Genomic DNA, 26,759 nt, shown 5'->3' on the forward strand with positions numbered 1-26,759 from the left:
CATACTCCACAGCACACACACCCTTACCAGTCTCTCATCACCTGGACAGACTCGGACACAGAAATGGCCTGCTGGTGCCTTTCAGGCTCCGGTAAACAGCACTTCCCCTCTATTCTAAGTGTCTCAGAGGGCAGGGCTGCTCTTTTGACGGGGCAATGTACAGTGGAGGTGTCACAAGCTGGCTGTGACAGCTGAGCGTGTGCCGAGGGGATGAGGTACCGAGTCTAAGCGGCAGGGAGGCAGTGGGTCCCGCACCTCTGCCCCTCACGGGAATGTGACTGCAGGCTGACTCCTAACGGCCTCAGGAAAAGTAGTGGGAAGCTAAATGCGACAGGCATGGCACCATCATCTACTGTAGACAGCACTCTTGGACTGTCCCCTTGCGGGACAGGACGGGCAGACCCTGACCTCTCTCTGTGGGACTGGGGCAGGGCGGGCTGACCCTGACCTCTCTCGGCAGGACTCGGGGCGGGGCGGGCTGACCCTCACCTCTCTCTGTGGGACTGGGGCAGGGCGGGCTGACCCTCACCTCTCTCTGTGGGACTGGGGCGGGGCGGGCTGACCCTGACCTCTCTCTGTGGGACTGGGGCAGGGCGGGCTGACCCTCACCTCTCTCTGTGGGACTGGGGCAGGGCGGGCTGACCCTCACCTCTCTCTGTGGGACTGGGGCAGGGCGGGCTGACCCTCACCTCTCTCTGTGGGACTGGGGCGGGGCGGGCTGACCCTCACCTCTCTCGGCCTTCTTGGTCTTCTGCTCGTAGTCCTGCAGCCGCAGCATGAGCTCCTCCTTCTCGCGCAGCATCTGCTCCTTCTCCCGCTCCACGGTCTCTCTCCTCTTCTTCTCCGTCTCCAGCTGTTGTCTGGTAGAGGGAAGGGGAAGGACGTGAAGGGACGATGCAGGCAGACCTGGACCTGCAGACACGGCTGCTGGCCGGCTACACCTCTGTGCTCTCGGGAGCCTGTGCCTGCCCAGTCCCGGCTGTCGAGTCCTGGGGTCCCAGAGGCCTGCAGCTGTGATGATGTTCTGTCCCTGGGGTCCCAGAGGCCTGCAGCTGTGGTGACGTTCTGTCCCTGGGGTCCCAGAGGCCTGCAGCTGTGATGATGTTCTGTCCCTGGGGTCCCAGAGGCCTGCAGCTGTGGTGACGTTCTGTGAGGCTCTGGCTGGTACAGGTCACCCGTGGGTAGGTGACATCCGCAGGCTCCCTGGCCACTCACCTCTCCAGCTGCTTCTGGTGCTTCTCCTCCCGGGCCTGGGCCTTCATCTGCTGCACCTCGATGGTGTCAGGCTTCCTGCGGCGCATGTACAGCTCATGGTTCCCCATGCAGAGCTGCAGGATCCGCTTGTTGATTCTCAGGCGGGGGGCGTAGAACACAAAGTCCTACAAAACACAGCAGGGTGGCTTGGTTGGTGTCGGCTCCCTCAACAGCCTTCCTTCCCAAGACCACAACTTCAGAGCTCCTGAGCCACCTTCTCTGAAAGGCCAAATGCCACACAGGACGGGGCCAGAAATGTTCAGTCCCCGTGGCGAGTGTGTGTGGCCTGCGTGTGTGCTTGTATGTATGTCCACTTGCATACTTGCGGTCTGTGTGGTTTGCCTAGCACGGGTGTGAAGGCACTAAGTCTCAGCCTACGGTGCTCTATCAAGAGGCCTTTCCTCCCCTCAGGCAGGCACATGCTTTGGTGTCTGCTTCCCCAACCCCACAACCTGTCACCATCCTTCCTTTCCTGGTCCTGCATGTACACCACACCTTAACTTCTGAGCTCTCCGCCTCCTGCCAAGCCCGTCACCGCTCACACGCTTGTCACTGCCCTGATCTCCACTGCTCCAGATTCCTGAGCCAGGGATTCACCACAGCCTTCGCCCTACATCCCGTGCGAGCTCCTGAGCTACGCTGTGACACTGCCTTCAAAAGCATCCTTCCACTGGGGGCGCCACAGTCCAACCCTGTCTACCAAACGATCCCAGTCAGTCCTGCCCTTGTGCCTGTTGTGCGTGGTGGAGGGGTCTGCCACGGTGCTAACATGTTACTTCACAACCGAGTTCTGTGTCCAACTCCCACTAGACTAAGCTCCCGTCACAGAGGCTGTCCACTCATCTGCCTTCCCAGGACCAAATCAACACCCAGTAGTTACTGGTGCTCAACAAGTATTTCCTGGGTGACTGCCCCTTAATACACACCACCACAGTTGGGTCCCACAACCCTAAGTAAGTTACTCCACTTAGTCAGGAATGAGGGTGACAATAGGAATATCACAGGACTAAGTCGGAGGATGTTCATAACAGAAACAGTACCCGCGACACTAAACATGGGCTCCATGCACAGCGGCTACCCACTGGCACCACACGTTTTATGTACTCAATGGAGGCTGCTCCTCAAAGAGGGCAGAACATGGAATTTGGAAACTTTGTCACCAGTGACTACAGAAGTTTAGGTCAACAATGACAAACTTACTTCCTAACTTCTTTCTTCCAGGATTAGCTTGGGTGACAGGGGAGACATGGCCTATTTGGAAAAGCCTCCCTCAGCCATCTGGAAGGAAGGTAATGGAAACACAGCAGTGTGCATCCCACACACAGCCACCTTAGAGACTGACAGCATGCTGGACCAGCCAAGTGACACGCCCAAGGGTGGCCCGTTTAGTTCCCCGTCTACATGAGGCCACCTGAAACCCTCAGCTTCCTGGGTGGGGCTCCCTTCTGGTTTCACAGGCTGATTATTAACTCGTTGAGTTTCCCAGGGAGGAGTCCACAGAGCTAAGAGAAGCAGGAATTTTTATTATCCACCTATCTCTTATTACACAAGAGAAAACAACCTTGGCTTATGGCTTCGAAGGCACACAGCTCAAAAATGTTCCATTGTGACTCACAAGTACGTGCAAAGAAATGCACCAACTCCCTTTTAGAAAAAAGTCAGTCACAAAGACTCAAGGGTCAGAACTACAGGTGGACAGGAGACTCCTGACTCCCCACCTGCAAGAAACAGACCCAGAAACTACTAGAAAACACTTCAGGGAGTTAGCAGTTGGCATCTGGGTGGGTGAGGGGAGGGGGTTTCTCCCATGCCTTTGAAAGAAGCCAGCTCTGACTTCAAGTTAAAGAGCTGAGTTCAAGTCCCCAAAGTGCAACCTAATGAGAAACAGGAGGGGGTGGGGATGGAGGTGGGGATGTGGGAGCTTAGGATGGACACCCATGTCCTAAAGCAGACATCGGCACAAGAGGACTAAGGGGAAGGGAACCCAGGACACCCCAAATCCTGTCACACCCCCAGAAGCTCCCACAAGGCCACAATCTAATTCCAGTATCATCTTTCTTTGTCAGAGGGGCTCCTGGGAATGCTGCCCCGAGTTCAGACATTTTCTAACAGTTCAAAAGTCATGAAGCAGCTGCTTGAGAGCTCTCTGTCTTCTCTGGGCGCTACAGGAATGGGAGGGCCTGCTTTGAAGGGAGGGGACTGCTCTGGCCCTTCACAGGCCCCAAATCTCTGAGTTTATGGGCAAGAAGCTGCCTCCTGGCCTGGTCTGGTCCCCTAGGGAGGGTCTGTAAATTCCCAGGGTTCCCTGAACAAGGCTGCCCCAAGGACGAAACCCCACACCCCCCTCACCTTCAGGGTTTCTGGTGTCTTTTATATGGAAGTCTAACCTGGAAAATGTGGCTCCAAGTAAAATGCTGAGGCTAGGTGTAGCCACCCTGCAGCAGGGCGAGGCACGGAGGGTTACCAGGTCACTCCTCAGCTGCCTGACCAGTGCACTCTGGCCTCCACGTGAGAGGCCCGCCTATCCCTTCCCTCCCGGCTCGCTTTACCTTTCCTCTAAGTGGTACTGCTGGATTCACCACGAGAATCCTCTCTGCCTGCTTTCCTCGCTTGTCCCACCACAATGGCGAACTGTGACTGCTGATGGCCACGGGTCAATCCAGGGACACCAGGCTCCTGGGTGGCATGCGGCCGGAGGCAGCTGCATGCGTGTAGGGGGGTGGGGTGCATCAATGTCAGGAGTCCCCCTCAATTGCACTCTCACTGAGCCTGGGGCTCGGGGCTCAGGTAGACTGGCCGACCAGTCCACACCTCACAGACGTCCACTGGTGTTCACCTCACCCGCCCCTCACCATGGGGTTACAGATGCCTCCAACGGCGCCTGCTGGGGTCCAGGCCCAGGGCCTCAGGCTTTCGAGGCAAGCGCTTGACTGACTGAGCAGACTCCTTAGTTCCACTTCAACTGAAGCTTACCACAGGGCTGCCCGATAGTGAACACGTATGCGCTAATTCAATCTGATCAATCATGACTGCCTGTGGCTTTTCAAAAGCTAAAACGTATGCCAGCATACACATATACATGGGCGCACACATCCTTCAACAGTCTTAGCCCTAAAGCCCTGCTCTACTGACAGCCGAATCAAGAAGGAAGCTCTGAAAATGTAGAAAGCAATCTACTCTAGAGCCGTCTTGCTTTTCTGAGGCCATTATACCGCACTGCCCATAAAACATGGGTTCGCTGTGACCCTCAGCCGGTGGAGCTACATATTAACTAATGGGAGCTGTTACCATGGAGCCCGAGTCTGTATTACAGTTTAATTTTAAAGAACTATGTGAGCACCATGGGGAGGAGTCACAGGCTTTCAAACAGCAGGGAGCATTTCAATAAAGAAAATACTTTCACAAGCCAAGTCGAGACCCGCTGACTTTGCAATTCTGACAGCCTCGCCCATGTGTGGGGAAAGGCAGCTGGCAGCGGCCTGCAGTGTCCCGAGGAGGTCTGCCATCCTGAAGCCGCTTTCAGTCCTAAGAGGCTCACCAGGTGCCCACAGAGCCCGTTTGCCCCTCTAAAGCTTCCCACGGAATAGGGAACAAAAGACATGGGGGCCCAAAGTCTTTCCCAATCTACAACTGTAGTAAAAGAGCAAGTTCTAGAAAAAAAAAAGTCACCATTAAAAACTAAAAACTAGAAGACAGAGATTCTTGCCATTTCCACCACACTGCAGCTGCGTCTATGTCTTCAACATTCGGAACCAACATCAGTTAAATCCCAAATAAAGTCCCACAAGACACGGGCCCCTTCGGTTCTCTACACTCTGCTTCCCACGTGGGCGGAGTACCCTGACGGAGCGACCGCAGGGGAAGGGTGGGAAGCTCAACCGGAAGCAAGAAGCAAGACGCAGAACGGAAGCCCTGGGGACCCACCATGCTCTCAAACTCTTGGAACAAATCTTAATTGTAAGCCCAAGAAGGTACAGAAAGGCAAAATTTGGCCCTTCGGACTTGAAAGTCTCATTGTCTATGTTCCAACCGGCAACCAAGGAGACGCCGGCATGAGCTGCACCCACAAGTTGGTATCGGGGGTAGGCTGGCTGCCCACATGCACATTGGGCAAGCTGGGTGTGCCACGGCACAAGTGTGTCATTTTGGGAAACGCTTACTATCACTTGGTCAAGGTCAGTGACCGAGGGCTGTTCTTTTCTCTGTACGAAGCCTGACATTACATCATCTAGCTTTGGATGGGTGCATCTGGTCTCCATGACAACCTCCCACTGCAGTGGTCAGTCACGTGGCCCAAAGATCTCTGTGCCTCCATTAGAGGGAACACTGAGAAACACTGCCTTCCTCACACAGGGGAGCCTCAGCGTTCTCCCGAAAACCCAGCTAGCTCTGAGACTGTAAGCGGTGCACGGTCTACACGTGAACTTACAGGTGCCTTCTTGTCGATGGGCTTAATGACAAACTTCTTGTCATTGAAAGAGATGTTCCTGATTTCACTCCAAGGGAAGCCGATCTTTGGGGTCAACCTGAGGTTATAGAAAGAGAAACAGCAGTTGATTAGCAAATACCGCTTTAAAACACAAAGCAAGTCCAAGAAGCTCAACTAACAGACACCAGCATCTTTTAACAGCCTTTACCATCCAGGCCCAACCAAATGGCTATACCAGAAACCTTGGTGCAGCCGCACTGTCGTCGGTTCCAGTTCCAGAAAGCTGTGCTGTATCATCACCCTGGCCATCTTGTGGGAAATGGTGATTCTTAACCAGGAATACCCCTTTGTCCTATTTGACCCCTGCCTGGCTGGAGCCTCCTGCCTCAAATCCCCAAGTCTGCCTACCCTACCCGAGCTTGCACAATGCCAGAGTCCCCACTTCCGTTCTGCGGTCTGATTAATTTCCTGTCAGCTAACCAATTCTCTCCAGATATGTCAAGAGTTTTTACTCACCCACGAGTGGCCCCACAGCTCTCAAACTACTCTTTCAACATAGGGTTCCGGGCAATCAACACACTTCCCTGGCTTCTCTCCCCCAGGCCCTCCCTCCCCTCTCTGAGGCAAACCAGACCAGGGCTACTTAGGTACCACGTTCCTTTGTTTTATAAAAACATGCTTTGCTTTCTATTCGGGCCCTCCTTACAGAGAAGCCACTGACTGACGGAAGCATCAGGGGCAGACAGGTTCCACAACCCTGGTTCTCATCTACCGCATGCTCCTACCTTGCTAGATGCTGCCCTGCATCGGCCCAGGGTGGCTCTGAGGCGACTCAGAAGCCCTACATGGTCTCACTACTTAATGTCATTACGTGGTTGGCAGAATTCCGGCTTTTCCACCTAGAGGTGTCAAGACCCACTGCCTTGCTTGACCATGTCCCCACCCTATTCTCCAACACCTCACCAGAAATAGCAACAGTCTTGGAAGGACACACTCTCAAACCACTGCCCAAGAACAGCCATCAAAAACAGTCCTGGGCTGGGGAGATGGCGCACGGGTAGGAGTGCTCTCTACACGAGTATGAGAAGCAGAGTCACATCCACAGACTACCAGAAAAAGTTTCTGCCACCCCAGCACTGTGGCAGCAGAGACGTAACTGCCGGGTTTCACTGCACCCAGACTAGCTTCAGGCTCCACGAGAGACCCCGGCTTAAGGGAATAAAGTGGAGCTTGTCAAGCAGGACACCTGATGTCCTCTGGCTTCTGTACACATGATCATATACCGCCCACGCACTGTCACACACACACACACCTAAAACAAAAATTAAAAGGGGAGGGGGACCACCAGTCATTTCTACAGTTCCCACTTTCAGCAGAGCATAGCAAAGCTGGGGGTTGGGGTGGAATTCAGTGCCTAATAATGGGAAGGGCGGGCCTTGCTTTGGCAGCAAAAGCTGGGTCAAAAACAAAAGGCAGCCAAGCCTCTGAAGGCTTCTAAGCACGGCAGGTGGCTTCCAGGGCACAGGGGTCACAGCACAACTGCAGAAGCTAGGTAGGACACTGGCCAGGCTGGCCCATGGCTGAAGCCTTTGGTGCAGCTATGCTTGTAATCCCGCCGTTAAGCATGCATCATGGCACTTGAATGCAGCAAGTTCTGTCACTTTATCGTCACCCATACAAGTGACACGTAGCTTTCGGCAATACAGTTTTGTTGACGGGTCTCAAAACATTTGAAACACAGCCATGGCCTGGGACCTACTGGCATCTTCTGCCTGCGCCCCACCCCCACCCCACACACACATACACAGAAAAGTTAAAGCATGTCGATGACAAGCAGCTGCTTCTGGAGCACCTGCTCCAGACCTCCAAGGACAAAAGCTGGTCACAGAAGAGCTAAGAACCAGGAGACAGCGACTCAACCCAATATGCACATGGCCAGGTGGCCAGGTGAACATCTCCAGCTCCTAAAACCCAAGGAAGGCAGGCCTGTCTCACAGCTCTTGTCTGTACAGGTCTCTCTAGTCTCTGACCCAGAAAAGCCAGGCAGCTGCTTTCCCAAGGCGGGGTCCAAAATGGCCTTTAGGACTTTGAAAGCTCACGTGTGACAACCAGTAGTCACTCATGATCATAATTGCGGTATCAAAACACGAGTTAAACACAGCAATTGTGACTCACTTGAGTTAAAGAATGTCCTTTAATTCCTAACCACTTGGGAAATGAAAGCCTATAAAGCATTCTCTTTTCCTCTCCCTGTCCAAACAGAGATCACACGTAGGACACGGGCATGGTCCACCAAGCAGACTGCCGCAGATGTAAACCGTAACTGACCTTAAGTGTCACGCATTTAGACAGGTGGTGAGAAATTATAGGTGCAGGCCTAGAATCCCAGCACTTGGAAAGCTGAGGGGTGGGAGGGGGTGAGTCCTAGGGTAGCCTGGGCCACTTGGAAGCCCTGAATTGGAGGAGGAGGAGGGGGAGGAACCAGAGGTATCTGGAGAGGGCTGGTTGCTGGGCATGCACAGGACTGGGCTGAGGCATCTTGAGATGCAAGAGGGTAAGGACCCACTCAGCACAATGGGCTACTTGGAAAGGACACGGGTACTGATGCCAAGGTCTCCTACAAACCGAATCTCAAACAGCCTGAGTGACAAAATGAACACCACTGCTAACAAATACCTACAAGCTCACATAATACAGAGAGCTGAATAGATGGGGGGGGGCTGGTTCCTATTCTATGTGTGATTGCCCCTCCCCCAGACTGAGGTTTCTTTAGACAGAAATAATCCCACGAAGGCTCCATCCACGGACATTACAATCGATGGCGGAACGTCTAAGAATCAGTGTCAGTAAATTCAGTTTCACAGAGTCACCCTGCCAGCTACAATGAGAAGGACAGGCATGACAGCGGAGGCTCCTAGCTGGCACTGACTCAGCCACAGAGTGATGGATGGACAGACCTAGTGACACCACCTGAGGCCCTTTTATAGGATCCTCACCCAAAGGGCGAAACTTCACCCAAAGGGCGAAACTCCACTCTGATTGTGAGCAAACAGCAGGTAATGCCACGCTGACTTTCTAAAGGGTCAGTGGAGACCCCAAAACAGCAATGAAGACCGCTGCAGTGCAGACCCCAGAGACATGAAGCGTGGTGGTGACGCAGGCTGGCTTTCAGAAGCAGTCAGCAGTTACCAGTGGCAGTGAGACCCACAGCGTGTCACCCCTCTGCATGATCACCGGCTTCCTGATGGTCACACCTGAGTCTACACAGTTGGAGGAAGATGGGTAAAAGCTTTATGGGAATTCACTGTACTATTTTAAACTAGTCAAATAATTTTTTAAAAAATTTAATTCAAAATCTGTAGCAATGGAGGTGATTTGTTTGTTTGTTTTTTGAGACAGGGTTTCTCTGTGTAGCCCTTGCTGTTCTGGAACTCGCTTTGTAGACCAGGCAGGCCTCAGACCCAGAGATTCTCCTGCCTCCGCATCCTGATTTCTGGGATTAAAGAATGTGTCACGACGGCCCAGCTGAGATGGTAAGTATTCTATGTCTTGGTATGATTTGGAATTTTTCAGGCATGTTTGTCAAAAGTCAGCTAATAAACACAAGACTACATTTTACTATCCTTACTTTTTCTAACAAAACCTACTGAGCCCTAGTGAGTGATCTGTGTTTTCATCTCTTGGGACAAGCACAGTTCCACAATTCACAGTGAGACACACCAGCTCCAGGCTACGGCACTACCAGCTAGAAAATACCCCATTTATTAAGTCACCCTTGGTGACCATGTGGGCAGAGACATCCCTGATCAGTTCACGAGCACCCACTCTTTTAAAGAGTGAAGCCCTGAGTCAGGACTGCGGCCTACACAACCACTCCATGACAGAGCAGGGCAGGGAGCGGCGATGTTGACAGGGATAGATGTGCCAGTGAAAGACTAAAGGGTTCGGGCTCGGCCTCGGTGCCCTCAGCTTTAATTTTTTTGTGCGTCGTTGGTGTTTTACTATGAGAAAGCCAGGAGGAATTACAGTCCAGCTCAGGTGGACTTCTGTGCATACAGCCAAAGTTTAAAGAAGGGGTGGACAAAGGCTTTCGGTACCTATGCGCCCACTGTTGTGTGACAAATCCCATGAAAAGGGGGTCCCTGGGAGATATTTCCCAGTCAGAGCCCATCTAATTTCAAAAAGGCTATGATAAAGATACATCTGTTTATTTGTGTATCAGATTGCCCTATTAACAATGTATCAAGAATATCCAATCCCCACCATTAGTTCTATTGGTGAAGGATGCAACTCAATACCCGGGACTTTAGAGCTAAGGTCCCTCTGAGCCTGAAACAATCTCCTGTGGCCACGCAAATGGGAAAGAACCCTGCTTTTCCTCGGAAGAGAGGGCGTGCCTTCTTTGGAAGGTATAGTGACGGGGGCAGTGCTACCTCCTGCCACCGAAGGCCACGGGAGAACTGCAGTTGGCTGCTGAATGGGAGCATAGGGGTGGGGTGGAGGGGGACCCAGCAGGGCAGTTCAAAATCTACTTGTGGGGGGGACGGCAACATTTCTGTGGGCTAGGGTAGTTATAGGCCGACATCAGCAAGTTCCTGCCAGGGCAGTTCCTTACAGCTGGAAAAACCTGTTTGGACTGCCAGGGCTTGTTTAGAAAATCTGGCCATTCAAAATCGGAGCTGAAAGACAGACACATGCATTTCCACAAAGCCCGGCCCAGTGCCGACTTCAGGCACGGCTTTTCAGCACGGTGGTGCCTCAGGGTCCCCAGCCTGTAGTCCTGGTTTGGAGGAAGGACTGTGGGCTGTTTCTGAGAGCTCTTCTCTTTCCACTCAGACTGCCCTGTTTCTCTACCAACACTAAGAAGCAAGCCCTAAGCCCCATAGCCCGCTTCTAGGTTCTCCAAGGGTTCAGGGTTCCTGGGATGTTCTGGATAGGTTATTTATTTATATTTTAGTCGGGGTCTCACTATGTAGCCCTTGTTAGCTTTAGAGCTCTGTCTGCCTCTGCCTCCTGAGTACAAGGCTGCAGGCGTGTGTCACCATGCCTGGCCACTAACTGGACTCTTTATGTCACTCACTGCCAGCAGAGCCACTCTCTAGATAACTGCAGGAGACCACGGGGGGGGGGCAGGGTGAGACGTGGGGAGCTGACAGGAGGAGATGAGGGAGGCTGACTGAGGGCTGTCACATCCTGACACACTTCACAGGGCTTGGCTGCGTCTCTGGGCTCCAGGTCCCTCTGCTTCACAAACGGGGCCTAGGAACTGGACATCAAGACTGTGCAGAGCCCACCCTCTGCGCTCAGGCGACCATCAGGAGCAGCTCACCTTCGCTGAGGCGGGAGGATTTTCCCTGGTGGGAAGAAGGGATCTCAGGGGATCCCTGCAGCTGGCAAGAGGCTGGGGGTGCCAGGCAGCTCCCTTCCTATGGCTCTGCTCACAGACCTTGCTGGACAGACAATGTAGTAGCTGTGAAGCAATCAGACACCTTCTGTGGGCTCAGGGGATTTAGCTAATTGTTCGTCCATGCAGGCTGCCACTGCTTACAGGAATGTCTGGAGGCATTATCAACATTCCTGGTTGGATTAGCAGGAGCCCTGAGCCAGGAGTCCGCCCTGGATGGGCAAGCGCCTAAGAATAGCTGTGGAGGGGGAAAGTCCTCTGGAAGCTACGCTCTCTCTGCTTCACGGGGCTCAGAGTCCTAAGGTTAGTGCACTCTGGACCTTCCCTTGCCACAGGTTCCTTGTGGAACAGACCGGAGGTACAACTGACTTCCGGGTCACCAAGCTACCGCACCCCTTCAAACCGCAGGCACACACTTCTTTGGTTTTGCAGGCTCTAAAATCAACAGCCATCTTCAACTCACTTGTCATCTTTCTCATAAATATTAAGTCCAAGGGCATCAACTCCAAGCCAAAGGTCTGTTCCTTTCTTATTTTTGATTTCAAAATAGTTGATCCCATACATTTCCAGGTCCTGGGCAATCTTCAGGTATTCCAGCATAGCGCTGTCCCTAATGGGAAAGAAAACATAGGTATTATGGCTAGCAGCATTCATACCCAAACACACAAGCCTCTGTAGATGCTTCGAGTAAAGGCCAGCCACATAGAGTGAGGGCGTGGCATCCCGGCAGGCAAGGCCTGGAGCTACCTAAGGCAGCTAGTCAGAGTAGGGATGAGGCAGGCCTGCAAGCAGCTCCCAGACAGGGGCCTGTGCTACCCTGAGCCCTGTAACTTATCTACCCTACACACTAGGTAGAACTAACTGATTTGCTCTGGTTTCCAAGGAGACAAGATTTCTTTTTCTTTTTCTTCTCCTATGAGGGATAACCCTGTTTCTTGCATACAGAGAGACCAGGGATTCCAACAAAGGACTCTCAGAGGCTCCTGGTCCAACCAAGGATTCTGTGGCACATAGTTTCTGAGTCCCACACTGCAAGGAAGTGCACAGGGCCAGCTGCAGGGGACTGGGATCTTCATCTGAGTACCCTAAAGGCCCATGCGTCTGTCCCTCCAGCTGCGGGGGACTGGAACCTTCATCTGAGTATCCTAAAGCCCCACGCGTCTGTCCCTCCAACTGCGGGGGACTGGGACCTTCATCTGAGTACCCTAAAGGCCCACGCGTCTGTCCCTCCAGCTGCGGGGTACTGGGACCTTCATCTGAGTATCCTAAAGCCCCACAGGTCTGTCCCTCCAGCTTTGGGGGACTGGGACCTTCATCTGAGTACCCTAAAGCCCTATGCATCTGTCCCCCCAGCTTCGGGGGACTGGGACCTCCATCTGAGTACCCTAAAGCCCCACGCGTCTGTCCCTCCAGCTTCTCCCACGCGTCTGTCCCTCCAGCTTCTCGGTCTTTCCCACCCGGGCCCATGCTTACATTGTATATAAGTGTTGAAGGCAGTAGTTTTAATAAGCAAGCGAAGTGGCACCCTCGACAAGACACAGAAAATCCCACTTCACTGGTGACCAGTGCTCCCCTCAGCTAAGTGAGTGTCGGGCACAGGACTTTCCTCTGAAGGGACGGTTACAGTTAGCATCTGAGGCTTAAACTGAGGTGCTTCTTTCCCCAGGCAAGAACACCAGGCCTTGTTTAAAAAACAAACTCTAGTCTGGTGGTGGTGGCTTTAATCCCAGCACTCGAGAGGCAGAGGCAGGCGGATCTCAGTAAGTTTGAGGCCAGCCTGGTCTACAGAGCGAGTTCCAGGACAGCTAGGGCTGTTATGCAGAGAAACTCGGTCTCAAAAACAAAACAAAACAAAACAACAACAACAACAAAAAAAGCAAAATAAAAACTCTAAATTTCTTCTCCCCAAGGAAACCGCACTTGTCTGTGTTGGACTTCGCTAAGCACGAAGACTGATCTCTCTGGAAGCTATCTGGAGCCCCACGGGAAAGGAAGTCGAAAAGGCTGGCACTCACTTAAGCATTCCTCGGTGTTCTGCGTGCCACACCTGGATTCGGTCCTCCCACTGGTCCCTGGTGAGCTTGTGCTGGTCCATGACTCTAGGTTCCAAAAGGAGAGATACAGGACTGTCACCTTCACGGGCTGGGAGATGCCAGTGATATCTCAGAGCACGCGTTCAGACTCACACTGTTCTTTTCAATGAGACAATCATGGCTTTCTACTTTATGGCTTTCTTTCTTGAGCATAAGCCTGAAGATTTAGCCTTTCAAAGAACCCAATCCCACTGTAAGTTCTTTAAAAATATTATTTATTTATTTATTTATTTATTTATTTATTTATTATGTATGCAGTATTCTGTCTGCATGCTGGAAGAGGGAACCAGATCTCATTATAGATGGTTGTGAGTCACCATGTGGTTGTTGGGAATTGAACTCAGGACCTCTGAGCCACCCCTAAAAACCTCCTACTGTTAGGTTTCTTAAAATTATTTTAAATGACTTTTCCTCCAAAGGGGTCATTTTTTTTTGTCTCCATCGGTCCAGAGGCAGAGCTAACTAAGCAGGCAGGTCAGAAAGGTGCCCGCCCATCAGAGCCAGGAAGAAGGGATACGGTAGCCCTGCTGTATCTCAGCTAGTCATCAGAGGAGCCTGCTGGCTCAGGACATTCCTAAATGAGCATTTAGGAAAGAACCAGAGGCCCAGCCTAGAGCAGCTCCTGACCTTGTGACCTTGGTGGCTCCCAGTCCCGTCCCCCCCCCCCCCCCCACAGCCAGCCTTGGCTCACCTCTGGGGTATCAGTCGCTCGGAGTTAAGGTACCCAGATTTGTGCATTTCCTTGTTATAATCCCCGAACTTGGCCTGCACTGCATAGGACCCCAGCAGCACAGCGGTCTCCGGTGGGCAGTAGATCTCGTCGCTGAGGATCCCATCCTTGACCTGGAGGAAGAACAGCTTCTGCGTGATGTCCTGGATGAGCTCCTCCGCCACATCCTCGGGGTAGAACTTGGCCCGGAATTTGAACTGGACGGGGTTCTCCTTCCGAACCTCTTGTGCAGACACCTGTGTGACAGAAGGCAGGTCTCAGTGCCAACTCCAGGCCACTCCTGGACACCAGTGACTCCAAAGTATCTCTGTTATCATCGGGGAGCATCCCAGGCTTGCTTCAGGCTTGTCTCGTTATGGAGAACGGTCCTGGGTCTGATACTCCGGCCTCTGCCTCCTGAGTCCTTAGATTACAGGCATCACCCACCACGCCTGGCTCACACAGGGCTTCAGGCATGCCAGGCAAGCATTCTACCAACTCGGACACGTGCCCTAGCCCTGAAATTCATCACTGTAGCATGTGATAGAGTTAAGTCGGTCCCAAATATCCTGGCTCTGTTGGAAGCCCGGCTATTGGGGCTGCAGGACCTTGTCACCCCATCGCCATTTCTTGGGACAATGCTACCAGACCCAAACACCTCGTTTAGGAATGACCCCATGTCCTTCCTGCTGTGACTCCCATACTTCGATGTCTCCACTGTCACCTTCCTCACAGTGACATGGAAAATAGGATGGAAGGGAAGGAGCACAGCCCGCCAAGGGTCAGAAACCACACTTAGCTGGTGCCTTCATGACTAGGCGTGGGGTTGCCCAATCTTCGGAGCAAAAAGATAATTTACTGCAGACTCAAACAAAACAACAGGTTCTGACAATATGGTTGTGACTCATGATTTCTAGATTAATCTCATGTAGAAAAAAAAAAAAAACAACTAAGGCCACGAGGCAGTTAACCATCACTAGCCCCAACAGGGGACCCAGGGGCGGAGGGCCAAGATCTAATTCTAGTCCACATTCTCTCTTCCTGGAAGCTTGCAGCCTCCGTCTATAAAAGTCTTTACACCAACAACAAGGAAGAGAAAGACAATGAAGACATAGTTGAGGCTTTGATTGCCTCAGAGTGGATCATCTCCAGTTAACAACAAATGGTTAACTCCAACTTACCTTTTTATCAAGTTTCAACCAGGTAGGAAATCCTTTATTGTCCACATACTGGAGGCCAAAGTACCACACCTCCCGGAGGCCAATAGTCTTTACCACCTGTGAAAGAGCAAGAGGCCCACCGTGAGAAACACCCTCACGCAGGCATCAGCAGCCAGCGGTGCCCCCCATGTGCTCAGCAGTCCCCAGAGTCTAGGACTCTGCTTGGTACAACAAGCAAGCAGTCTCGAGTGCAACCTCTGACCCACAGGTTGCAAATAATCAGCACAACACGTGGTCTCGTCTCCCCTAGAGAGAGGAACCACATAGACAGGGCAACAAGGAACCCTGGCCGCGCCTGCCCCTTCCTCTGTAGAGAGGCAGATGCTTGCTAGCACGTCAGAGTCTCTGCTTCGTGTCTGCCACGGCCGCCCTGCTCACCATCTCCCTCTCCTCACCCCACAACACAGCGGGGCGCACCACATCCAACATTTTGCCACGGGATGGTGTGAAGGAAGCCCGGCTGCTTCCACACACTCTGCTCCACGGACTCTGTGAAGCCCGTGCCCGCCCTTGTGCTGGTGCACCCTGGCAACCTCCTACTCTCCACAAACCAGCACCGTATCTCCGAGGTGACATGAAGTTACACCACAGAGTCCTGCGCAGCACCTATGAAGCAGGTGTTAGCTCTAAACCACCCTTCCCAGTTCATCCACCCAGCTGCAGCCCCAGCCTGGTCCTGAGCAGCCAGTGAGAACTCCCTGTCCACCCGACCTCCCTCTCCACGACTCTAGGTCTCCACTGACTGTCAAGGCCACCACTCAAGAGTCCCCTCTTGCATTTGTGTAGATGGACGTGTCAGTCTGCAAGCATCCCGTGCAGCCACCACCAAGGCCCTCACGGAAAGCAGCCCCATTGCCCTGACAGGCCGCTCCCTCCTCACTGTTCCCAATGAGTGAATGGTCTTTGGTGGCTGTATTTTAGAGCTTGGGCCTCCCCAAGCTTCCCTTGGTGCTTTTTTTTTTTTTTTTTGCTTTGGTCTCTCAGTCTCTGTCCTCTTCATCTCCCTGCTTTGAGTCCACAGTGGAGGGTCAGAAGGATCTATTGGAACTGCATCACCGAGACCGCTGGTGCATTCTCAAACGACCCCATAGGTCGTAGGTGTCCTACAGGGGAATCCCACACACTCCCACAAAGCCACCCGTTCCCGAGGCCTTCAAGGTCCTATGATTCACCTCTTGGCTTCACCCACAGAAGTGTCTCGGCAGCCTGGGGGCTGACCCTCACCTCTGCCTCGGGCGGGGTTTGGATGACAGGCTTTATGATACAAGGGCAGCGGTGCCCGCTTCAGTAGACCAGGCAGCAGCTGACATGCGTCCCCACAGAACATCCACCCAATCCCAGTTCTTGCTAGAGTCCAGTGACACACTGCAGGCTGGACTGAGGGAAGAGGCCACGGCAGAGGCAGGATGATGGGGTGCTGTCACACCCACGGTCTCTTCCGCTCGGCTCCACCGGGCTGGAGGGTACGGGTAGGGGACAAGCCTTTTTCTCCGCTCAACACTACAGTTTCCTGCTCTGCTTTGGAAGCAATTTTGCTTGTGACCTGTCACTCGTTTGCCAGTAAGGGAGAGGGTACTCAAGGGCCAAAACTGACCAAGCGAGGGTCCCGGACATGGTGCCAAACAGCACCCAGGGACTGTGCCCAGCTTCCTCTGGGAATCTTTCAGGGGTGACCTTTAGATTTCATCCTGAGCCTAGCCTCACCCCAGAGCACAAAGTATCTTAAATCTCCCTAGAAGACAGCCACCTTCAAACAATGGTGAGTGGCAGGCAAGCCCTGTAGACCAGGTCTGGGCATGCCCAGGCACCCAGGGTTCTCTGCGGGCAAGCCACCCGGCAGGCCCTACCCTGTGCTCACTTCCAGAGAAGATGGGGATCGAGCAGGGGCGCTGAGATTCCCTTCCCAGCTCCCCCAGCACCAACGTTCATTTTCAGGCTTGGACCTTGAATGCAGGGTGGCAGTGGGGCCGGCCAGCTCTGGGATCAGGTGCCATGTGACTCACCTCTGCTCTGGCATTGTGCCCCGAACCCTTGTCTACCCTCTGCCCCGAACCCTTGTCTACCCTCTGGAGTTTGCTCTCATTTATCTCTGCCATTCACCTCAGGCTTCGGGAGGCACAGGGACATGGAGACGCCTGCTTTGCTACCTCCAGACAAAGCCCGTGCAAACCCCACCGAGGGCCTGGATGCCGAGGGTGAGCTGCTGGCCAGAACCCAGGCATCTCCGGCGCATCCCTCGTCACTGTCTGGGCCTATTTAGTCTACAATGTTGGGCGGAGAACAAAGAGGCAAGGAGGGTTTTCTAAGACCCACCACGAGATGGGAACAAGAGGTGCCCGTTCTGCCCAAGAGTCATGTAGAAACAAGTGCTCTGCAGTAAAAGCTGCCCATTGGGGCCAGTTACCTGCAGTGTTTTGTTAAGAAACAGAACACGGGATAGTCCGTTTCCTCACCAAAGCAAGCGGGACCACGGGGCTGATCCACTTAGAATCATCCCAGGAAAGATGGGATACACCACACCCACGTCATGGTGCCCACATTAGCAAAGCCACTGCTGCCTCAACCGCAGAAGACCTGGATGCGAAACCTGGCCTGCTGACTACCGGTGTGGCCCACAGGGTAAGAGTCTTTTTTTTAAAGGTTCAGGAAATCCCTTTAAAAATGTGGTGCCCCCCCAAATAAATAAACAAACAAATAAATAAATAAAAGATTGTGGTGCTCCACATCGTTTTTATCTGAACAAGGTCATTGTGCTTACAATTCATGATTTGTGGCCACTTTTTGATAATAGTGGAAAGAATGAGCAGTTATGACACAGACCACACTGTCTTTGAACTTGAAAGAGTGACTATCTGGCCCCTCTGCAGGAAGAGTGTGCTGACACATGACACACAGCTGTTAAATGACACTAGATAACGTTTTCTAGCCCGCTTTGGGAAGGGCTGAACTGTTTAACAAAACTGTGTTTGGAGCAGTGTTGCTATGATAAACCCCAACATCTAGCAGTATTATCAACTAATGGCTGCTTAACAAAGACCCGACTTCGTGGGTGATTCCAAGCTCAACCTCAAAGGCCCTTTTCATCTGCTACCTGGCTGGAGTGAACAAAACACGGTAATCTGCCTAGAAGACCAAAGGGTTGGTCCCTTACAGACTTCTCCAGAGTGGTCAACTCCCCTTGCCCACGTCACAGACAGACAAGACTGACCTGATCAAAAAGCTGTTTCCCGGTGGTGTTTGGCTGGATGGCAAACTCCAGCTCTGCATCCATGGTGGTCACCCGGACGTTGACCTGGAAAACAGGAAGAGAAACCTGAATTTCCCTGTGCCTTCTACCCCCGTGGCCCCCTCGACTTCCCACCTAAAGCCAGAGCTGCCTGGCAGTGTGGCTGCTGAACACACACACACTCTTACATCTGTCCTCATCACAGAACCCCTGCCACAGGTCCTAAACGCAGGACAGCTGTCTAAAGCCTCAGCAAGTACAGGATCTGGGTTCAAACGCAGCCTTGTTGCCTCTATAAAGCACATCTGAGCTGAGGTCTGCATCAAGAGTCAACTGAGGCTGACAGGGCTCCTAACGTACCAGCCAGAGGTTCACACCAAGGCAAAAAGAAGAGGCGGAGAGGGCCGTGTCCCTGATAGTTTGGGGACATTAGAAACTAGGAGAAAAATGGTTCAGTGAGTAAACATCAGAACCAAAGAGGGCAGAGCATCACGCAGCCACTGAAGACACCAATTATGAAGCAGAAAAGGGAAATGACGTTTCCGATTAGGACTGTGACAAGCAAATGGTACGGTCTACCAATAGCAGCACATACGACATACACACACACACACACACACACACACACACACACTTTTAATTAATTAAAAAAAAAAGTCAGGACAGCTTACTAAGTATGAGAAGCCTTCTCAGAGGCTCTTCATTGTCACCCTCCCAGAGGGAAAGATGACAGCTCACAGCAGCTGTGATTCAGACAGGGCCAGGAACGTCTCTTCCCGGCACAGGTTCCCTGTCACGAGGACAGTACTCAGCCCACAGAGCTCAGCATCCAGTAGATACAGTGGAGAGCGTGTGGGCACCGGATATGAGTCTCTCCTCCAGAAAGAGCTAGTCTGCTTTCTCTCCAGGAGCAGCAGGCAGTACACACATTCAATACTAGCACTAGGAAGGCAGAGGCAGGCAAGCTGTCTCAGTCTGAGGCCAGCCTGGTCTACATACCAAGTCTCATCATCCAGGGCTCCACAGTGAGACCCTGTCTAAAATACAAAAACCAAGAAGGGAGAAGAGGAGGAGGGAAAAAAACAAAAGGTTTGCAATAATGTTAAAGACTGAGCAAACCAAGGGCTGCTCTAACATCCATTCCAGATGGGAGTATCGCTAGCTGGCATCACTACTACACAGGAGAGGGGCATCGTTCTCCAGACTTAAAAAAAAAGCCTCACCACATCTACAAGCCGAAGGACAAGAATTTACTGCAAAGAAACCTCGTTTTATACTTCCTGATAACAATGCTCGTTTTTAATTAAAGGGGAGAGCATCAGGAAAACAAACTAGACAAACATCCCAGCACTAGGTCAGCAGAGCTTCAGCAACCACATAAAGGAAGAGTAGGCTGGATCTGCAGACCATTTGGACCAAGGCGTTCTAGACCTGGGGCATCCGGAGGAGGTCATCTTCAGAGCCCAAGGCAGTGATTACCATAAAAAGATAGTATACGGTGGTGGAGACGGCTCAGTGGATAGAGTGCTTGACATAAAGTATGGGGACCAGAGTTCGGTACCAAGACTAGCTGGGATTGGAGAGCTCGGGATTCCATCAGAGACCCCGCCTTGATAAACGGTGGACAGTAATCAAGGCAGACGACCGACATCAACCTCGGGTCTTAGCATACGTGCCCACATTTACAAATACATTTACGTATGTGCATGCACACGCAATTGACATCAACTGTTCTGAAAACTTAACAAAACACGTTATTAGAAATTTAAAATGTAATGCCCAAAACCTCTTTGAGGGTTTTTCAGTATGTAGACCAGGCTGGCCTCTAACTCCCTCCTGCCTCAGCCAGGACAATAGGCATGTGTGACCACACCAGCTGTGTGCTATCTTAGAGTTCTGATTAGGTTTTATTCAAACAACTCAGAAGGTAAGCAAGCAGCTTCTTAAGTGCCTCTGCTGGTGTAGGCCACCATCGCTCAGTTGAGTGTGCTGGTGTAGGTAGACTACCATCGCTCAGTTGAGTGTGCTGGTGTAGACTACCATCGCTCAGTTGAGTGTGCTGGTGTAGGTAGACTACCATCGCTCAGTTGAGTGTGCTGGTGTAGACTACCATCGCTCAGTTGAGTGTGCTGGTGTAGGTAGACTACCATCGCTCAGTTGAGTGTGCTGGTGTAGGTAGACTACCATCGCTCAGTTGAGTGTGCTGGTGTAGGTAGACTACCATCGCTCAGTTGAGTGTGCTGGTGTAGACTACCATCGCTCAGTTGAGTGTGCTGGTGTAGGTAGACTACCATCGCTCAGTTGAGTGTGCTGGGGTAGGCTACCATTGCTCAGTTGAGTGTGCTGGTGTAGGTAGACTACCATCGCTCAGTTGAGTGTGCTGGGGTAGGCTACCATCGCTCAGTTGAGTGTGCTGGGGTAGGTAGACTACCATCGCTCAGTTGAGTGTGCTGGGGTAGGTAGACTACCATCGCTCAGTTGAGTGTGCTGGGGTAGGTAGACTACCATCGCTCAGTTGAGTGTAGAAAGTGAACTGCTTAAGCTCACGTAGGTCTGTTTGACTTGAGAATCCAATCCTCCCACTTCAAGGGCCTCATATCCACAGCTGCAGCAACACAAGATTCCCTCCACAGACTCTATCCAAAGGAACAATTCCCAGGTCTGACTGGGCATACATCAGGATTTTAAAATCCTTCCTAAAAACCAGGTATGATGGTGCACACCTTTAATCCCGGCACTCGGGAGGCAGAGGCAGGCGGATCTCTGTGAGTTCGAGACCAGCCTGGTCTACAGATTGAGTTCCAGGACAGCAGAGCTACACAGAGAAACCCTGCTCTAAAAACCAAAACCAAAACAAAGCAAAAGACAACCAACCAATGGAAGAGTCCTCCCTAAAGGTGCCAAGTCCTCCCTAAAAGTGCCAAGTCAATATTAGGATACATACAGATTCATACACAGTGCCATCTCCACAACCTTGTTACTCAAGACTGATACAGGTGTGCTGACGCAGCCATGACAACGGACCTTGCTGTCCATGGAGCACTGCTCTCAGCTGATGAGTCCCTACGGCTCAGCAGTTATAGCCCACAAGTGTCTCTGCTGAGGGCAATGCTGGCATCTGGACAGCACGGTCACCATTCTACAAAACCATCCCAAGCAGCTCAGATGCCTTCAGTACTCCTCCAGGCCAGTCCCTAAGCACATGTGTTCCAAGTTACTGGACACCTAAAAGCACCAATCCCCAAACATGGCACACACCGAGCTATTTATTCCCTGTTTAGAAAGACCAGTAGGATTGGTTGCAGTTTATACATCTGTAATGTGTTACAATGCAGCCCAAACGTCCACCGAAATTTAAATGCAACCTTTAATAACCTAACAGGACTGTTCACATACACATTATGGGAGCCCGAGAAAAATCAGGCTTCAACAACCGAGGACACCCCAGCTCTCCTTTCTGTCCTCCTGATGCCGAGTCTGCACGGTAAATGAGGGTTTCTAATGAACTCAGAGGATTTGGTCACATCTGGTGCCTGAATGGCAACAGTGTCACAGAAATAAAGAACTGAATGGTCCCGTTGACAGGAGGGTGGTCCCACAAAGAACTTAACGGACTCCAAACTGCACACAAAGACTGGGGAGCTGAGGGCCTGTGGCAGTTCTTGTTGTCTGGGTGATTTACATGTCACACTTGTCAAGAGCAATGCTGAAGTGCTGGGTGCAACTCAGAGCTCTTACCACCTGGGGGTCCTAGATACGCATCCCAGAATTGATTGCCAATATTGATGTCGGCATAATGCATTGCATATGTATGCACACACACACCACCTCTGTCACTTAAAATCCAATCTCAACACGCCCCAAAAGAGTAGAATTGATCTCAGGGCTGCCAAAGCATTCTAAAGCACTGGTCCCTGTGGGAGGGTGGTGGGGAGATACACGTGTGTCTCCTGTGCTCCATCCCCCCCCCCCAATGGTGAGGCTGATGTAAGGTAATTCATGCCTAGGGCTCTAAGATGCTAAAATCTAAGCAACAGGACATAACCACGTTCAACTGCTTAAGATGGAAACGCGCGCGGTAAGTGCAGGAACGAGGAGTCCTTCATGTTAGCACTAACAGAGTCTTTTTACAGTTCTCTCAGTCAGAACTCTGCAGGGGAAGGTGCCTGCCACCAAGCCCAACCTGAATTCCAGCTCCCAGATTCACACAGCGGCAGCGGAAGGAGAGAAGAGCTCCCTCAATGTGTCCTCTGACCTCCTCAGGCATACCAGCAGTGTATGTACACTCTCCCTGCCCCCAACAAATTAGTAAATGTAATTTAAAATTGGCTTAATTTTAATTAATTGCATTTAACTCTCAAAATCCTTTTTAAAGGTTATCTTGGACTCAAGCCAGGTTAGCATGGTATTGACAGTACCTGAGCCCCTTGAAGACAGTGAGTTTCTAATAAATACATGTCTGTTTCACAGTGATCCTACTTAGTGACCCAGGCAGCGCACAACTTAGGTGAATGGCTTTGATGGGAGGGGCCACTTTCTCATGTACATGGTGCAAGGCTTTCTTCAAACCAAACTGCCTGAAACTGAAAATGGGAATGAGCTAAAACTCTACGTCTAAAAAATGACATGAGCCAGTAAAAATTAAATTTAAACAAAGCTTTGCAGTTTTATTTTTGTTTTTAATGAAAAGCCAACTAGCATTTCACAAGGATTCATGGAACCACTCAACCAACACTTTATCTCCGGACCAGGATCGGATGCTGGCCTGACCAATGCTGACCCCCCCTCCCCAGCTTAATCAATCTTTTCAAAGCATTCTTGTTTTGTCCTCCTTATTCTAGGTTAGCTCGGCTTAAACCTACTGTTCCTAGAACTGATGAGATCCACCTGCCTGGTCCCACTGTCGGTACCTCCCATGCCCTGGGCATCTACGGGCACCATGAAGAGAGAGCAGCTAACGCCACCCCCCATGTCTGCCCCTTCCTCTCCCTTGGGTAGGTTCCATCAGCTTCCTTGGAGCTGCTTCTTAAAAGCCCACCTGTCAGTCTCAAGAGTCTGAGAACCTCCATCTTCCTTTAGTTATTTTGAGACAAGGTCTGGGTATATATAGCCGAGTTTAGTCTAGAACGCATGATCCTCCTGCCTCGGTCCCCAGAGTGCTGAGGGTTACAGGTGTGCGCCACCACATCTGGCTCAAGGGATTCATATTTCTTAAAACCAAGTCAAGACTTTCTGAGGGCAGGGCAAATGCGGGCATCACCGGGACCCTGGCAGGAATTAAGGTGTTGCCAGGCAGTGACGCGCACCTTTAATCCCAGCACTCGGGAAGCAGAGGCAGAAGGATCTAAATTCAAGGCCCGCTGCCTACAGAACAAGTTTCAGGACCGTCAAGGCTACACAGAGAAACCCTGTCTCAAGAAAACAAATAAAATGAAATAATAAATGGAGGTGTCAAGGACCAAGTCCTTTAGCCCAGAGCAGAGGATGCTCTGTCTTTGGGCCTCAGTTACCTGGCCCGCCAAAGGCTGGCCCTGGGTCCTGCCTCCCACTCAGGTCTGGAAGTCTGGATGTAAGCTACGAGGGTGTGTGTTCTCAGCTGGCCCAGAGGTATGGGGTTTGTCCTGAGGGTGCAGATGGCCTGCCTTCCCAGAACATGCGGATGGAACACAGGACAGCCAGGCACATCACCTGACCACAGGGAAGAAAATCACGATAGAGGCTAGTAGCAAGCGGCCAGGAGGACATGCTCATGGACACCTACCTCAGTTTTCAGGATGCCCCTGCTGGGCAGGCGGCCACAGGGCAGGCTGAACTGCTTCTGTGCCTTGGAGATTAAAGACCTCGCCACCCAACCCGGCTTTGTTTTGAATAAACCAGCAGCAGCTACTCTGTTTAAAGCAAAATAAACCAGCCTCCCCTTTGCTGGTCCCTCAATCGCTGGGCAGGAAGGTCAGAATCCTCTTCTCTGTCCCCCCACATGCCTCCCACCCCACCCCCAGCTGTACTGGGATCCCCAACTTGACCCATGTATAAGAGTCTGAACAATGTCTTGTGTGTCTTCTGCTCATGCCAGTGGCTGTATGGTTCTCTTAGAGAGTTGTGTGACTTTTTAAGAAGACTTGGGGAGGGGGCCATGTCCCAAGGTCATGTGACTGTGGAGTAACTTTCTCGTTCCTTTTAACTGTGAAATTCCATGACTGCCCAGGCTAGAGACCCCAGACTCTATTGCCCAGGGGCATCTCAAAAATGCAGTATTTTTCAGAATGCACTTTGAAAAACACAATTTCTGGGTCTTTACAGTTTAATTATCAAAATGTTACCTAAAACGTCTTCTAAGAGCCTAAGGGAAACAGCAGATGAACCTGACTGTGAAACCTTGTTCCATCTAGCCTATCTCTCCCATGTAATTGCCGAGCTTGACTTATGTCAAATTATCTCCTGGCTCTTCTCTGACCTCGGTAAATCAATCTTGTTGCTCAAGTTTCCTTTGGGTAATGTCACCAAGAGGCTTGAATTTAGCTTAAGATTTCTCACTCACTTTGTTTTTTGTTTTTTTGTTTTTTTTTTTGAGATGGGGTCTCTCTATTATGTAATCCTGGCTGCCTAGAACTTGATTTGTAGCCCAGGCTGGCCTCGAACTCACAGAGATCCTCCTGCCTCTGCCTCCTGAGTGCTGGGATTAAAAGTGTGCGCCACCATGGCTGGTTTCTACACTCACTTTTACGGAGTGAGTGCCAACACACCAGTACAAGCTGTGACACATTCTAGACTGATTCCTCCAGTCACGTGCCACAGCCATCGAGGAGCAGCCTGAACTTCCCCACACCACTACATGGGAAACATCTCCAGTGCTTTTTCTTCTGTATTCGAGTATCAGGAATGCCATGGAAAAGAAAGGAAACTCAAAAAGTGGCATTTGAATGTTTGGATTTCAGGCAGGGGTCTGGTGGTGAGAACACGCAGTTATCACGGCTGTCTGGGATCAGAGCTCAGTCTGGGCCCACGATTGTGCTGAGGGAGCTCAGCCTTCCTTATCATTGCAAACCTCAGTGCTGACTGCCATCATTCCAGCGAGGACTGCCACTTCAGCAACTTTTAACAGCCTTCATGTACTTGCCTAGGACCTTTTACCTGCTCGGGAATGCTCGGACTAGAAGGGGACACAGTGACATTCTCCCACAGAGGGAGGGTGGGGGTGTCGCCGATGATGCCAGAGGAATGCTTGCCTGTTTCGTGTTAGTTGATTGGATAATGGAGCCAACTCTATATTTTCATTTTCATGCTGAGTCAGTGCTTTTGTAAGAGCTTTGAGGGAATATAATTTACATGCTGTAAAAATTAACCATTTGCGATGAGAAATCTGGGATTTCTATCATTCATAGAGTTGCACACAAACATTGTTGACAAGTTTTAGATTTTTCTTTCTTTTGAAACAGGGTATTGCTACACAGCACAGCTGGCCTCAGCTCATAATCCTTCCGCCTCAGCGAAGGATTCCAGGTGTGCACTGCCATACCCAGCTGGTTTTAGAATGTTCTCAATCACCTCATTAAACATGGCACCTACAGGCATCACCACCACCTACCCCCCCCACCCCCACTATTCTCAAGCCCCCAAACCTTGTTGACCAATAACCTACTTTTTGGCTCTGATTTGCCTATTCTGGGCACATCAGATAGATAAGGCCTCCTGTCTGTCACTTTGCAGTTTTCAAGATCATCTCTTGTTGTGCATGTATTAGACTTCATTCCCTTTTGCTGGCAAAGGGCATTCCACTGTATAGACACGTCCCTTTCTCAATCCCCTTGAGGAACTACCGGGTAAGCATTTTGTTAGTTTGCTCCCTGTTGCTCTAATGACTGCAAACAGCTTAAAAAGCACCGATACTCAAGCCAGACCATGTATGCTCAACTTGCTGGATCAAAGATGAAAGGAGACCGGCTTTCAAGAACTAAAACATTTCATTGAGCTTACTTTTTTTTTGAGTTTTAAATGGAAATATTCCGTGTTCTTGGGAAGGCAGGACTAGCTGTCAAACAAACCGGCCTGACCACAGCAGCACACAACCCCTCTCCACCCCCACCTCACCGTGTCCTTTGCGGAGGCGGCAGGGTCAACCCGGACCGGGCAGCTGCTGAGCTGTGAGCTGGTAAACTGTGGTTTGTCCCTCCAGGGCAGAAGAGAGTGATCGGCTCTCCCTGGGTCCTGCTTCTCCCTAGACAGAGGCTGGGACTCAGAGTCCTCTGTTCTGGATCCCCCTCCAATGATACTGATCACACCACACTCTTGTATTAACAGATTTCCCCCACCCCTAAGGACCTGCCCCTGCTGAAGGAAATATGCAGAGATACAGTTACACTATCTATGGTGTCTGACTTGAGAAGGGAACCCAAGCCACAACTTTTCCTGGTGGCCTAAGAAGTG

The 26,759-nt window shown here is 51.4% G+C and overlaps 1 protein-coding gene and 1 non-coding gene across 2 annotated transcripts in view; both read right to left on the reverse strand.

Moving 5' to 3' along the window:
* The window catches only part of Ezr (ezrin), a 42,418-nt gene that overhangs the window by 3,398 nt on the left and 12,261 nt on the right, over positions 1-26,759 (reverse strand). The window contains exons 2-9 of the mRNA XM_040758142.1: positions 18,318-18,401; positions 15,071-15,166; positions 13,872-14,146; positions 13,103-13,186; positions 11,551-11,697; positions 5,684-5,780; positions 1,216-1,379; positions 730-860 (exon numbers count right to left, since the gene is read on the reverse strand). Of these exons, the coding sequence (XP_040614076.1) occupies positions 730-860; positions 1,216-1,379; positions 5,684-5,780; positions 11,551-11,697; positions 13,103-13,186; positions 13,872-14,146; positions 15,071-15,166; positions 18,318-18,401 (1,078 nt within the window). The remainder of the gene's footprint in view (positions 1-729; positions 861-1,215; positions 1,380-5,683; positions 5,781-11,550; positions 11,698-13,102; positions 13,187-13,871; positions 14,147-15,070; positions 15,167-18,317; positions 18,402-26,759) is intronic.
* On the reverse strand, positions 16,086-16,170 carry LOC121132949. Its single transcript, XR_005869666.1, has one exon. It is a non-coding gene; the product is annotated as a small nucleolar RNA SNORD62 (small nucleolar RNA).

Source organism: Mesocricetus auratus, unplaced genomic scaffold (assembly GCF_017639785.1).
Source record: "Mesocricetus auratus isolate SY011 unplaced genomic scaffold, BCM_Maur_2.0 Super-Scaffold_100018, whole genome shotgun sequence".
NCBI classification, from domain to species: Eukaryota; Metazoa; Chordata; class Mammalia; order Rodentia; family Cricetidae; genus Mesocricetus; species Mesocricetus auratus.